The sequence below is a fragment of the Vitis vinifera genome, chromosome 6, assembly GCF_030704535.1.
Source record: "Vitis vinifera cultivar Pinot Noir 40024 chromosome 6, ASM3070453v1".
In the NCBI taxonomy this organism is placed as follows: Eukaryota; Viridiplantae; Streptophyta; class Magnoliopsida; order Vitales; family Vitaceae; genus Vitis; species Vitis vinifera.
Genome location: NC_081810.1, coordinates 21,405,531 through 21,418,674, shown reverse-complemented (window position 1 = coordinate 21,418,674; position 13,144 = coordinate 21,405,531). Strand labels below are relative to the sequence as shown.

Here is a 13,144-nt window from a genome sequence, read left to right as displayed (position 1 = left end):
AACCTCAAATTTTATTAATTAAAGTCACTAAATTTCAATGGTAATATTTTTTTTTTCAAATAAATATAAATCATAATTTTTTTTATATATAAAAAATATTTATGCATTTCCTAAATGAAACTCTAAATGAAAGAAAAATTCTAAATCCTAAAATTTCTTTTTAAATTTTTGTGCATTTTCCATATCAAACCCTAAATTGGAAAAAAAGATCTAAAAGAAATTCTAAGGTTTTTTCCCATGTAGGGTTTGAATTCGAAAGTGCATAAGATTTATAAATAAATAAATAAAATTGAAGAAGCTTCATATTTTTTTACTTCACCATTTAGGGTTTGATTTAGGAATATAGGGTCCGTTTGGAAGGTACATAAGAGAACTTAAAAATGGAAAAAATAAAAACACTAAAATTGAGTGATTTTAATTAATAAAATTTGAAGTTAATTAAATTTAATCTATTTAATTAGGAAATAATGTTTATTTAATATCTTCAATTTTTCTTTAAATTTTTTTAGTTATTCTAATTAAATAATTAAAGAAAAAAATAATGACCTGTCCTTGGAAGAATAACATCAGTTTGGATATTTTAATTGTTGTGGGACAAACTTCTACGGTAAGTATAATTTTTAGACATAGGAAGTAAAGTGTAATTTTTAGAAATCTCAAGGGGTGTTCATGTAATTTTCCATTTAATTAATAACAAAATTATGTTAGAAAATTCCTCTATAATGTTTAATGCGTGCATAATTTTCGCATCACTTACCAATTTTTAGGAAAATAATTTGAAAAAAAAATTCATAAATTTATCATTATCAAGTCACACAGTGTCTTCATCACAATGTTTTTATTATTTATTTCCTTGGAGATTCAATCACATGACAAAAAAATTATTTTAAAATCAAGAAAGGTACATGGCATAGAAATTTGGAAAACGTTTTGTGTTTATAAAATAATAGAAAAAATAATAAAATCATGCATAATTGCAAACCAAACAAAATCAAAAGGCAATAATTGAGAAATAAATCGATAGAAATCTTAAAAAGATATATTTTTTATTTTTTAAAAATAAAAATAATTTTTAACTTAAAAAATACATTTGTAAATTTTGTTTTAAATGTTATAAAAAAATAGATTATTTTTAAAATAAAATTGAAATATTTTCATTTATTTTTTATATAATATTTTGAAAATTAATTGAAAATATAGAAAATGTTTTTATATAAATATACAGAGCTTTATTTTCCTAAATAAGATTTTATTTTGGAAACAATAGAAAACAATTTTAAAAATTATGCTTCCAACAAGCCTATTTTTTTAGAAACATTTTTTTTGGGGTTGGAGAAGGCTTCTTCTCTTCTCGATGCATTAGGGATAGTTTCGGCCAAAAATTTTTAAAGGCCTTCATATCTTTCCCTCTCTCTTCTTTCTCTCTGTATGCTTTTCTCTCTCTACACACATCCCTCTCTCCGTCTCTCTCATCGTCTGTTCGCCTTCTTTGATAACAGCGTGGGCCTATTGCCCTATTTTGGTAAACTGTTTCTTCAATCGCTTATATGACCAACCCTCTTTCAAACCCTAATCTTCCTTTTTCATTGGTTTTCTGGACGGGGCATCCTTTGAGATTTTGATTCCAAATCATCCACATATGTTTGTTTGGATTTCGTAGTGTTACTGTTCCGTTTCAATTCCCATTGATTGAAGTTCTGGGGTTTGAACCGATTCTGGGGCTTTCTGATAGGTTTTTCTGGGTTTGATTTGGGTGTCATGGCGAAGGGTACTGATTCAGAGGAGTTTGTGGTGTTGTCTCGGGTTCGGCCGGGCTGCAAACGGGAGTTTGCCTTTGCAGTGAAGGCTCAATCAGCGATCGCTGGATCTTTGGGCCGGACTCGGACTCGGAACGATAGGGGTGGGCTTTGGGGCAATGGGGGTTCAGAGATTTCGAATAATAAGAGGCAAAAGAGCTCGGTTTCCAACTCAGAGAAAAATAATGCGGAGGAAAGATCTGCTGAAGATGGAATCAGGAGCAATGAAGCAGATTCGATGGACAATGAGGCGGTGAGAAGTGGGGACGCGGAGCAGGGGAACCATCCGGCGGATAATCCGATGCATACTGCCGGTGTTGGTGAACTTAAGAGCTGTCCGGGGGGCGAAGAGGAGTTTAAGGATGATACGCCGGCTCCAATGCATAGAGAGGATGCAGAGATTAGTGAAACTCAAAATGCCGATGTAGTGGAGAATGCAACTTCGGATCAACGGCCGAGGAGAGTTTCTGAAACTGATTTGATGCCCAATGCCGATACTATGGAGATCTCTGCTGTCAACAATGGTGAGGAGAATACAGGGACGAAGAGGAGTAGTGGCTTGGTGCCTCGGGTTCCAAGGCGGTTCCCTGCAAAATTAAAGGAGCTTCTTGACACTGGTATTCTCGAGGACTTACCTGTGCAGTACATTCGAGGCTCAAGAGTAAGGTTTTGCATACTTTTATATATCTCTGCAATCTATGAATGTTTTATGTTGCATCCTGATGTTTGGTTTATATAATTTTCCTTGTAGACGAGAGGAAGTGGAGAATCAGGGCTTCGGGGTGTGATAAAGGGCTCTGGGATCCTCTGCTCTTGCAATTCTTGCAAGGGAACAAAAGTAAGTATTGACATATCATTTTCAGATATGGGCATGTTGTTGCCATGGTTTTAAAAGATGCACCTTACGCCCAAGTCACAACACAAGGCAATCTAAAACGTGACCTAGGATGCATATCAATTTTATAAAATATAATCCAAAAGTAATCCAATAAAAAAAATTAAGATTCTAAACATTTAAAAGAAGTATTCAACAAAAAAGTCAAGAAATTATCATACAAATTTTAATATACATTTAGAAATTTCAAGAACAAACGTGTTTGAAAAGGAAAAGTAAAGTGGACGAGAGGCGTCTCACCAACAAAGTGCTTGCCAAGCGAGGTGGTATAACTAGGGAGTTGTTGCTCCCTCAGCCTAGGAGCGCTTTAAGCACACCTTTTAAAATTACGATGGTTGCCTATATCAATGTCCTCCTATCACAGCCCAAACGCTTGCTCTTTATTATGTATTTATTTTTTAACTCTAATGCAGGTTGTCACACCCAACTTATTCGAGCTGCATGCTGGTAGTTCAAATAAACGTCCCCCTGAGTACATTTACCTTGAGAACGGGACTTCCCTCCGCGGTGTAATGAATGCATGGAAAAATGCTGCATTGGACTCTTTGGATGAAGCCATAAGAGTGGCCATTGGTTGTTCAATGATAAAGAAATCCACATTCTGTCTGAACTGTAAAGGTTGCTCTTGTACTTATTTCCTTTTGACATGTTCAACTCTTTCCCTGGAAGATTTTTTTTTTCCGTACCATGTGACACTTTTAATCATCTTTAGGTCGTATTTCTGAAGCTGGCATTGGGAATTCAAAGGTTTTATGTTTATCTTGTTTGCAATTAAAGGAGTCTCAAGCCAGCCCTTCTCAAGTGACTGGTAGTAGTGATAGGTATGCTCCATGAACTCCTGCAATTTTTAGTAGTTGTTCTTTAGTATTAAAGTACTTTTTCAACCAGTTCATAAAACGTGCACTTGATTAATAATCTCTAAGTAGGGCTAGTGACGGTGAGCCTTTGGACAGTTAGGTTGGATTTATAATCTGGTAATTCTCAGTGAGGTTCTATGGCTTTCTTCTGAAGTAAATTAAATTTGATCTTGGTATTATTGTTTGTGTGTGTTAGTATACTGGCATTTATATAAATTATATGTAAAATTCCTAGCCAGTTCGACACTGCTATTTATTTATTTTTATTATTAGCTTTTTGGGCAGTACAAGGATTCTATTTGATCTTTTAAATGTACAAAAACCTTTAGGTTCATGACTTCTTGTGTTGGTAGAACAAATTGTAAATTTAAAAATCTAAAGTAGACTTCAAGGACTTAAAGGATCCTGTGTCTGGTCAGTGATTCATATTCTAGCAACATAACATAATCTGGAGAATTTACATTTCTTTTAGCAATTTAGCATCATAAGAACATAATACAGAGTGTATCTTCTGATTAGCTCCTATTTATTTGTTGTTATTAATTATTTGGACTCTTCCTTCTCAGTCATCTCAGGTCACCAAAACCAAGTACAATATCAAGGTCAGCTGAGAGTGTGTCAAAGTGCAGCTCATCAGGAAGTAAGAGTTATGGGAGGGTAACTAAAAAGTAGGTACTCTTTCCTTGTCAGATGCATATATTAATTCTCTTTGTTTCTTTTTCTATTTTGTTTTTAGTTGTATATTGATCTCACAACGATGACATGTGGCAATTGGTTTTTGTCGATACTGTATTTAATAACTTAAATCTTCTTGGGTTTTGGATGTCTTCTCCCAGAGATCTGAGCTTGCATAAATTAGTTTTTGGAGAAAATGGCCTGCCTGAAGGAACAGAAGTGGGTTATTATGTTCGTGGACAGGTTGTTACAGTGAGGAACCAATCATTTCGTTTGATTATTTTGATTGCACATTTTCATTTCTGAATAGTTATATATTGTTTGCAGCAATTGCTGGTTGGCTACAAAAGGGGTTCTGGAATCTTTTGTACTTGCTGTAACTCTGAGGTACTCTTGATATGTTTGAACTACAGTTTCCTGAATATTTTGTCAGAGATATTAATCTTCTTTGTTTTAATGGCCAGGTCAGTCCATCACAATTTGAGGCTCATGCTGGTTGGGCATCACGCCGCAAACCGTGAGTGTTTATTTTCAATTTTTAGAAGGTTGTGGAAGAATCAAGTGGCCTTGAGACTAGAGTGGTCCTATAATTTCTATCTTGCCCAAGGATAAAAATATTGGTTTTTATGGGTATATTGGTAACTCAATTTTACGGATATATTAGGAAATATCGGTGGATATTATGACACAAAATGTCAATAAGACAAAAATTGATCGAAACTCATGAAAATATTGAGAAAAATTCTAAAAAAAATGATATAAAAAGTAATAATAAACATTTTTAGGTGTTTTGTTAAAGAAATTGTGATATGCATGATATAATTTATTAGATCCAATAATAATATTTAAAATTTTAAAATATATTTTATAGAGATTTATCTAATTTGGATATATTCAAAAACATAAAAGAAATGATATATTTTTAATTTTTAATTTTAAATTGTTGATAATTTTATTTATAAATTTTTATTTATTTTTTATTTAATTATCATACAAAATACATAATAATTAAAATTAATTTACTTACTATAATCGATATTTTAATTAATTCATAAAGTAAATATATATATTAATTTATGCATATATAATTTATAATATGTTTTTATATATATAGATAATATTTATAATATAAATAGATAAGTATAGGATATTTACTTTATGAATTTTATATATAATGTTTGTTTATGACTTAAATATATACATTTGCATGTCCAATATATTATAAGCAGAAACGTTGGCTTGGTGGCAAAGCAAGTCCATTATGAACTTGAGGTCATAGGTTCAATCCCATGCCTCTACACCAGCCCGGTTATTTTTCATTGCATCCTTGAAATGCAATCCCACATCGGTCAAGAACAACATCCAAAACCAATATTTAAGATAAAGTGCTGCTACAAGTCAAGTGAGGCGCAGCAAGCTGGGCTTGTTTGGGCCTGGTTTTGGAAGGCCAATTTTGAAAGTCAAAATTCAAAAAATCGATGATGTAGCATTAAAATCTCAGAAAAATCAGCAAAATATCAATTTATTGCCGAAAAATCGGTGATTAGAATGTGAATATAAGGAAATATAGGATGGTTGAGATTTCAGCGTGTGTTATTGTGTTTGTACCCTCCAATACACAATATTTCAGCGATATATCTCTGAAATATCGTGATATTTCAAACCTTGATCTTGCCATGAGAGGAAAATTGGCAAAGACATCGAACTTTTTTGACCCAGGGCATAATTTGAAGGTCAAAAGCCCATCATCTCTGGCCACCTTATTTCTAGGGCTGGGTAGCCTACTGGCAATTTCTACCAAACTCTATTTTTTATTAATGAAAAGAAAAATCTAACCACTCAGAGATCTTGAGTATTTATTTGAATTAATCACCTGGTTGGAGAATAATCATGTCAATTTGAGACTATATTGGTCCTGTAATTTGTATTCCGGCCAAAAGCCTGAAAATTTGGAAAGAGGGTACTTTTTTGCCACATGGCATGATATGAACTGTTGAATTTCCATTGTCTTTGGCCACTTGATTTCTGGGGGGTGGAAAGTTTGCTGGAAATTTTCACCATATTTATTTGTTATTAAAGAATGCTAGAAACATTTGTATAGAGACCATAGGTAGTCCAATTGCCCACTTGCATGGAACCATGCTCATCTATAGGGCATAAAAGTATTTTTACCATGCAATGTTCCTACTGTATGATGTGTCTAGGAGGGGTGACTCTAGCTGGCTCTCTTTGTTTTTAAATTCTGTCTTTTATTATTATTGTTTTATTTTTATAACCCTTTTAACTTAGGATTCTTTTGCTTTCTCAGTTACCTGCATATTTACACATCTAATGGGGTGTCTCTCCACGAATTCTCAATCTCTCTATCAAGAGGCAGAGAGATTTCTGTCAGTGATAATGATGATCTCTGCAGCATATGCCTTGATGGAGGAAACCTTTTGTGTTGTGATGGATGCCCAAGGGTCTTTCACAAAGGTGCATTTTTGTGTTCCATTCATTCAGCAAGGTTTAGTTGTTATTATACATTGAAACTCTTGATTGGTTATTTCGTGTAATAAGGGGAACAGAAAGATGAATTTAGATATGCGTATGCCTTTGCTGGAAAATGGCTTCGTATCAGTTGCTTAGAGTGAGAAAAGGGAAACAAAGAAGACAAATAACTCATGAGACATTGAGTTTGGCACTTTGCCTTGCACCATTTTGTCTTTTCTTTTCACTTTGTCTATTTATATCTATACTTTATATTTTCTTTTCAGTATTTTTTTTCAATTTTATATTATATAAAGTGAGTCGGTGAAAAGGAATAGCAAACTGGCGTTGTTCTAGTCCGTGCAATTTGTGCTATTGGCTTTATCATATTTGTCAGTATATACACTCTAGCAGCACCACCAATTAAATGCATTAGAATGGCACAATTAGCCTGCATGCTATAGATGGCACGTAGCTCTATGCCATGCGCTTTGTGCCACTATATGTCTTTAATATATCCGTCAGGACCTATGCTCAAGCAGCACCGTTTTATTCTTTTCTTTCCTTTCTTTTTTTCCCCTTTTATGTATTATTTTGATATAGTTAATCTGCATGCAATAGTTTTGTTTTGTTTTTTTTTGATAGGCAATCTGCATGCGATAGTTGCCGCATACTATTTGATTTTATGTTTTTTAAACATGCCTTACTATTAGATTTTTGCGGTTTTATGATAATGAACTTTCAGATATTGAACATATTGGGAGATAGCCGATGAGGGAAGAAAATAGAAAGGAAACCTACTGGGACATAAATTTCCCTTCTTTCTAACACACCTCATTTCTCTCTCTTTCTCTCTCTCTCTTTCTCTCATCTTTTCTTTTCTTTCCTGCTGCATTTTTTGTGCATGATTATAGATTTTTTCTTTTGCCTTTTTCAATTCCCACAAGTCAGTAGAGATCAGTGATAAGGGTTCGGTCTGGTGGAGTTAACAAAATGCATGGTTTTAATGCATTAGTTAACACAGTGTATTTTTTGAACTTTCAAATTATAACCATTTCAATCGGACAGGTACTAGATGCAATATAGTAGTGCATGGTTCAATCACTCCCAGCCCCTTAAAGCGGTAGGAAAAGACACAAAACGCAAAAAGGATGGAAGATCCTGATATTTTGTTAAAGACAAAGATGCACACATAATAGTTCCACACCTTGTATTTCTAAGATGCGCACATGGTAATCAACTTGTATTGATGGCTGGTCAAGTTTCTCTTAGAGGTTGATTTGCCTGATCTGACCTGGTTTGGAAGCAATGAGTATTTTTTTTAAAAAAAAAAAAACTAGGGCTTGATTCTTGCTCATTGGTTTGTGTTCTATTTACTGTAATGGTTGATGGTTCAATTCATTCAGAGCATATTTAATTGTTTAAATAAACACAAAGTGTCTGATTTATATGTGAGTTACAAACCAATCTCTTTTATTTAGATTTGTCCCTTCCATTTTGTGCTTGCCTATATACTCACATATGTGCCTTGCTATGATGGTTGCCATTTTAAAGTGGAAACTGGTTAACTGCACATCACTTTGTCCTAAATGAAAATCTGTGGGCCTTGATTCTGTGTGATTTTCTGTTTCATTCTCAAAAGAAAGATGGAAATGGCTACTAAATTAATGTTCTTGTGAATAAATATCTTTTTAATCAAATCATTGTGGTGCCATTTTCTTGCATGATAATGCTGCATATCTTTTCATGTTATATGTCAATCGAGCTTTTACTTGCATGATATTTACTCATCTACCTTTATTCTGCTTCAAATCGTTTAATGTGCAAGATTTCTAGCAAACTTTATCATTACTTCCTTTAATGGCCTATTCCATTTGATGTTGATTATTAATTTGCCCTATTGCAGAATGTGTGTCACTGGCAAACATCCCCAAGGGCAAGTGGTTCTGCAAATTTTGCAATAATATGTTGCAAAAAGAAAAATTTGTAGAACATAATGCCAATGCTGTGGCTGCAGGAAGGGTAGCAGGTGTGGACCCAATCGAACAGATTACAAAACGATGCATTCGCATTGTAAACACTCAAGTTGATGAAATGGGAGGATGTGCCTTGTGCAGGTGGGTCTAAATTTCCTTCCAACTTGATTTACACGTATTTAGAAGCTTTAGTTTAGTTGCCTTTGTGTATGCTTAAGCGGCCATAAGTTTGTGTACAGTTCTCTTTATATGGTGGAGGTGTTTAGTCTTTGATCAGTATTCTGTATTTTGTGGGGAGGATCCCTCATCCTACTCTTGTACTTTTTTTCGTAATTAATATATTTTTTATCTTGGAAAAAAGAAAAAAAAAAAGCTTTAGTTTAGTTTTTGGCTCTTATGTTGTTGAGCTTAATCAATAAGAAATCTGATGATAGCCTGGTAAGCATAAAATTTCTCCCACTCTGGCCTTGCAGGGTGGACTCACATTAATGTGATGTTTTTTTATGTAGCACAATGCTTCCTTCTTTTTCTTATGTTGCACATGTATGCTACATTCAAATATTAACTTCTTGTCCTGTTTCTTTGAGTGTTTGATTTATCATGCATTTTGATGTGTGCAGAAGGCATGAATTCAGCAGATCCGGGTTTGGTCCTCGCACTGTTATGCTTTGTGATCAGGTAATAGTCTTTGTTTTCTTCATGATGACAGTTTTTATTGAGTTTTCAAGTTCTCTATAGTTTAATATTGGTTACCATTAATTTTTATGCTAACTAATGTTTCTCTGTTTTTTGTTCTCAGTGTGAGAAAGAATTCCATGTTGGGTGCTTAAGAGAGCATGACATGGATGACCTAAAGGTATTTTGAATATCATTTTTTATTCAAAATATTGATGTTAAGCACACATGCAGCCCTTTTTTTGGATTAAAATATTGATGTTTGCTTATGCAACTGCAGGAAGTGCCTAAAGGCAAATGGTTTTGTTGCCATGACTGCAAGAGAATTAATTCTTCTTTGCAGAAGTTGGTTGTTCATGGAGAAGAGGAGCTTCCACATAATGTGTTGACGACTATAAAGGAAAAATATGGAAGAAATGGTTCTGCTTGCAGTAAGGATCCTGATATAAAATGGAGGCTCATTTGTGGGAGAAGGGCTTCTTCTATTGAAGCGGGATCATTGCTTTCTCAGGCTCTATCCATATTTCATGTGAGTAGTCATTGGCTTATATTTTAAGATACTTGGGCCTTCATAAGTATACCATAGTTGGAAAAGTTGACATACAAAGTCAGTTTTTTAATAATAATGTGTTATAGTTTTAAACCACAGTTGTAAATTTATTTAGTGTGAGATTGTGTAATTTTCTTTAATTTCACCAAGAAAATACTGCTATCAGAAGTTGATTATATTGTTCTGAAATAGTTTATTGAAGATGAAATAGAAAATTTTGCTGACAAATGGCCCAACTAGTATTTCTTTCTATTGTCCAAATGGTGATGAAGTTTTATGACACATGAAAGCGCTTGGGCAGAAAAGTATGTCTGGTCAAATGTCTACTGTCTCAGAGAAATCAATTTATCCTCTGCTTTTCTTCCATGTATGGAATTCTCTGAAAGTACATTTGTTAGCAGTGTCAGTCCAGTTCACTGTAATTTATGAGAAGAACCACACATAGGCTCATTCAGTCTCTAATATGAGAAGAACCATGTATGATCTCATTCACTATTTAATGTCTGAGAATAACCATGTTTCATCTGCCCTTTTTATGCATGGTACTCCATGTTCTAATTTTTAAATACAATACCTTATCTATTCCTAGGATTGCAGCATGCAGAGGTCATAATGTATTGTTCACAGGCTAGTAATCTAGTTTCAATAATTTGAGGTTTTTTTTTTTCTGTTGGTGTTGTGCTAAAATTTATTGATATTTTTGTGTAATACTTTTTTGACTTAGGCCAACATATTGTTCAGTTTCTCATTTTGCTTTTCCATCTCATTCTTTTGCTACAGGAACAATTTGATCCAATTGCTGATGCTGCAGGCCGAGACCTTCTACCTGACATGGTTCATGGGTAAGCAATGATAGTCTCTTTTTAATTATTTAAATTTATCAATTGTTACTTCTTTTTCATTACCATTTTGCAATGGCATACAAAATTATGGAATGCCCTTTTTCTGGTTATTTTTTTGGCAGCAAAAGCACAAGGGAGTGGGATTTTGGAGGCATGTACTGTGCCATATTAACAATTAGGTGAGAATCTGCTCTGAATGTTTTACCTTTTCTTTTTCCTTTATGATACGAGATAATCCTTTTCCCAAGCCCACTGCCTACTGGAACCCTAGACATTCCTTGTGTGAAGCCTAGAGATAACACTGGCACCACTAGCCTCCTAAGCCCTGTTTTATTATTTAATTGTATTATTTTGGATTGGTAACTTCTCTGATAATAATTGCTGGCTGTGCAACTCCCAAGTTGTATCAGCAGCTACCTCTTTTAGTTGTATTCTGTATTAGGATTGGTGGCTTATCTAATAATAATTGCGTACTGTGCAGCTCCCAAGTTGTATCAGCAGCTGCCTTCCGAATATTTGGAAAGGAAGTTGCAGAACTGCCTCTTGTGGCTACACGGAGTGATTGCCAAGGCCAGGTGAATATGCTCTTCCCTTGATACTTCCATCTTTTTCCTTTTGGTCTTCTTTTTTTTTTTTTTCCTAAAATTCCTTTTTTGTCCCAACAAGCCAACGGTTTGCTTCCATCAACTGAAATGTGACAGCTGGTTTGACATCCATAAATTACTGTTTCTGTAGGGTTACTTCCAGACCCTGTTCTCTTGCCTTGAGGGGCTGCTTGGTGTTCTCGAGGTGAGGAGTCTTGTGCTTCCTGCTGCTGAAGGAGCAGAGTCCATATGGACAAACAAGTTTGGTTTTAACAAGGTGACACAAGAGCAGGTATTTGTTTTCACTTATTTTGTTTACTCTTGTTGTTCGGCTTGTTTCTTGTAACGTTGGTGGCAGTATATTATGGACCTTTTTGGCATTGCAGCGGAACAATTTCAGAAGAGATTACCAGATGGTGACTTTCCAAGGGACATTGATGCTGCAGAAGTTGGTTCCTAGGTGACGTATTGTTGCAAATTCGAAGAAAAGCTGAAGATTGGTTCATTTTGGAATACCTGAAAATGGAATCACCCACAAAATTTTGATGTTTTTTTTTTGGTACAGAAATCAAATTATCTTTTGTACAGATAAGAAAGTAACAGAATTTTGTAGCTTGTAGCCAACAAGAAGGCAGAGATGTAAGACAGAAAGAGAAAGCATACAAAAGTAACAAAACACAATGAAAGCGGAAGATAGAATTGCATTTTGGCAAAACACTCTGAATTCCTAAATTTGATAAGATTGTTTTTGTGTTTGCATTTATATCGCACGTACTAACTCTTTAGTTAAATAACCTTTTTTTTCAATATGATTATTATTTATTTTATATTCTGGTTGACCTATTTTATTGAGTATTAACAGAACATCAATACACCCCATTGTCTTATGCACATGAATGAAATATGTTAAATGGTGAAATATATTACCTAACTTTTTTTAAAAATTTTTTTTTTTAATCTTTTTCACATGAAATATATTAATTGCATGGTAAGATATGAGATATATATATATATGTCCAATGTATCGAAAATTTATTTTTTTTATCAAACATTTATATTTTAATATATTCATTTTTCAAAACAATTTTTTTATTATAAATTAAATTTATGATTAAAAAGAAAAACTAAAAAAAAAATTATAAAATAATATTAATATATGATATATAAATTATTTTTGTATATTAAATCATATAATATAAACAAAAAATATCTATAAAGTTTAAATGTTTCTATTGAATATTGTTAAACATAACAAAATTTTCATTTTTTTTAAATAGAAAATATTTGAATGTGATATAAATTTTATTTTAAACATTGAAAATAATATGTATTTTATATTATTTTTTATTTATTTCTTATAATATAGCATATCTCTCATTGGATATGTTACTTTAAAATATCATATTTTTAAAATATGTATATTCAAATATATATCTCATTGGAAATCATATATCAGGTTATACATATCCGATATGATATCTTATGATATATGTATTTTATCTTTACAACCAAACTAGCCTCATTCATATGTTTCTTCATTTATGATATAATTTTTCTTTGGATTTATTAATTTATATATGATTTTTAATCAAGGAAGGACATTCATTTAAGATAGTGATAAAAATGACTCGTTTTTTAGGACGTATTTTCCACAATACGAGATATTCATGTTATCATATCTTATTCAAAGAAAATAGTCTATTCATAAAATTTAGGAGAAAATCAAATATATAATAATGTCAAATTTAATAGCTTCACATATAAAATTTATTTAATAGAATTTAAATAAATATAGGTGGGAGTGATGTATTTCATATATTGCATG

General features: G+C 32.9%; 1 protein-coding gene across 2 annotated transcripts; it reads left to right on the top strand.

Moving 5' to 3' along the window:
• Positions 1-1,332: 1,332 nt before the first annotated feature.
• On the top strand, positions 1,333-12,082 carry LOC100260233 (uncharacterized). 2 transcript variants are annotated; one of them, XM_010653459.3, is made up of 18 exons: positions 1,335-2,457; positions 2,548-2,634; positions 3,105-3,309; positions 3,404-3,512; positions 4,115-4,216; positions 4,385-4,466; positions 4,551-4,610; positions 4,688-4,740; positions 6,532-6,698; positions 8,599-8,809; positions 9,289-9,346; positions 9,468-9,524; positions 9,624-9,872; positions 10,674-10,735; positions 10,858-10,914; positions 11,217-11,310; positions 11,471-11,611; positions 11,706-12,082. In XM_010653459.3, exons 1-18 carry the CDS (start codon positions 1,759-1,761, stop codon positions 11,781-11,783), a joined length of 2,571 nt encoding a protein of 856 aa, XP_010651761.1. In that variant the 5' UTR covers positions 1,335-1,758; the 3' UTR covers positions 11,784-12,082. The 2 variants fall into 2 exon arrangements, with proteins under 2 accessions (XP_010651762.1, XP_010651761.1); XM_010653460.3 differs by lacking the exons at positions 11,217-11,310; positions 11,471-11,611; positions 11,706-12,082 and adding an exon at positions 11,129-11,210 and having other exon boundaries at positions 1,333-2,457.
• The last annotated feature ends 1,062 nt before the right edge of the window (positions 12,083-13,144 follow it).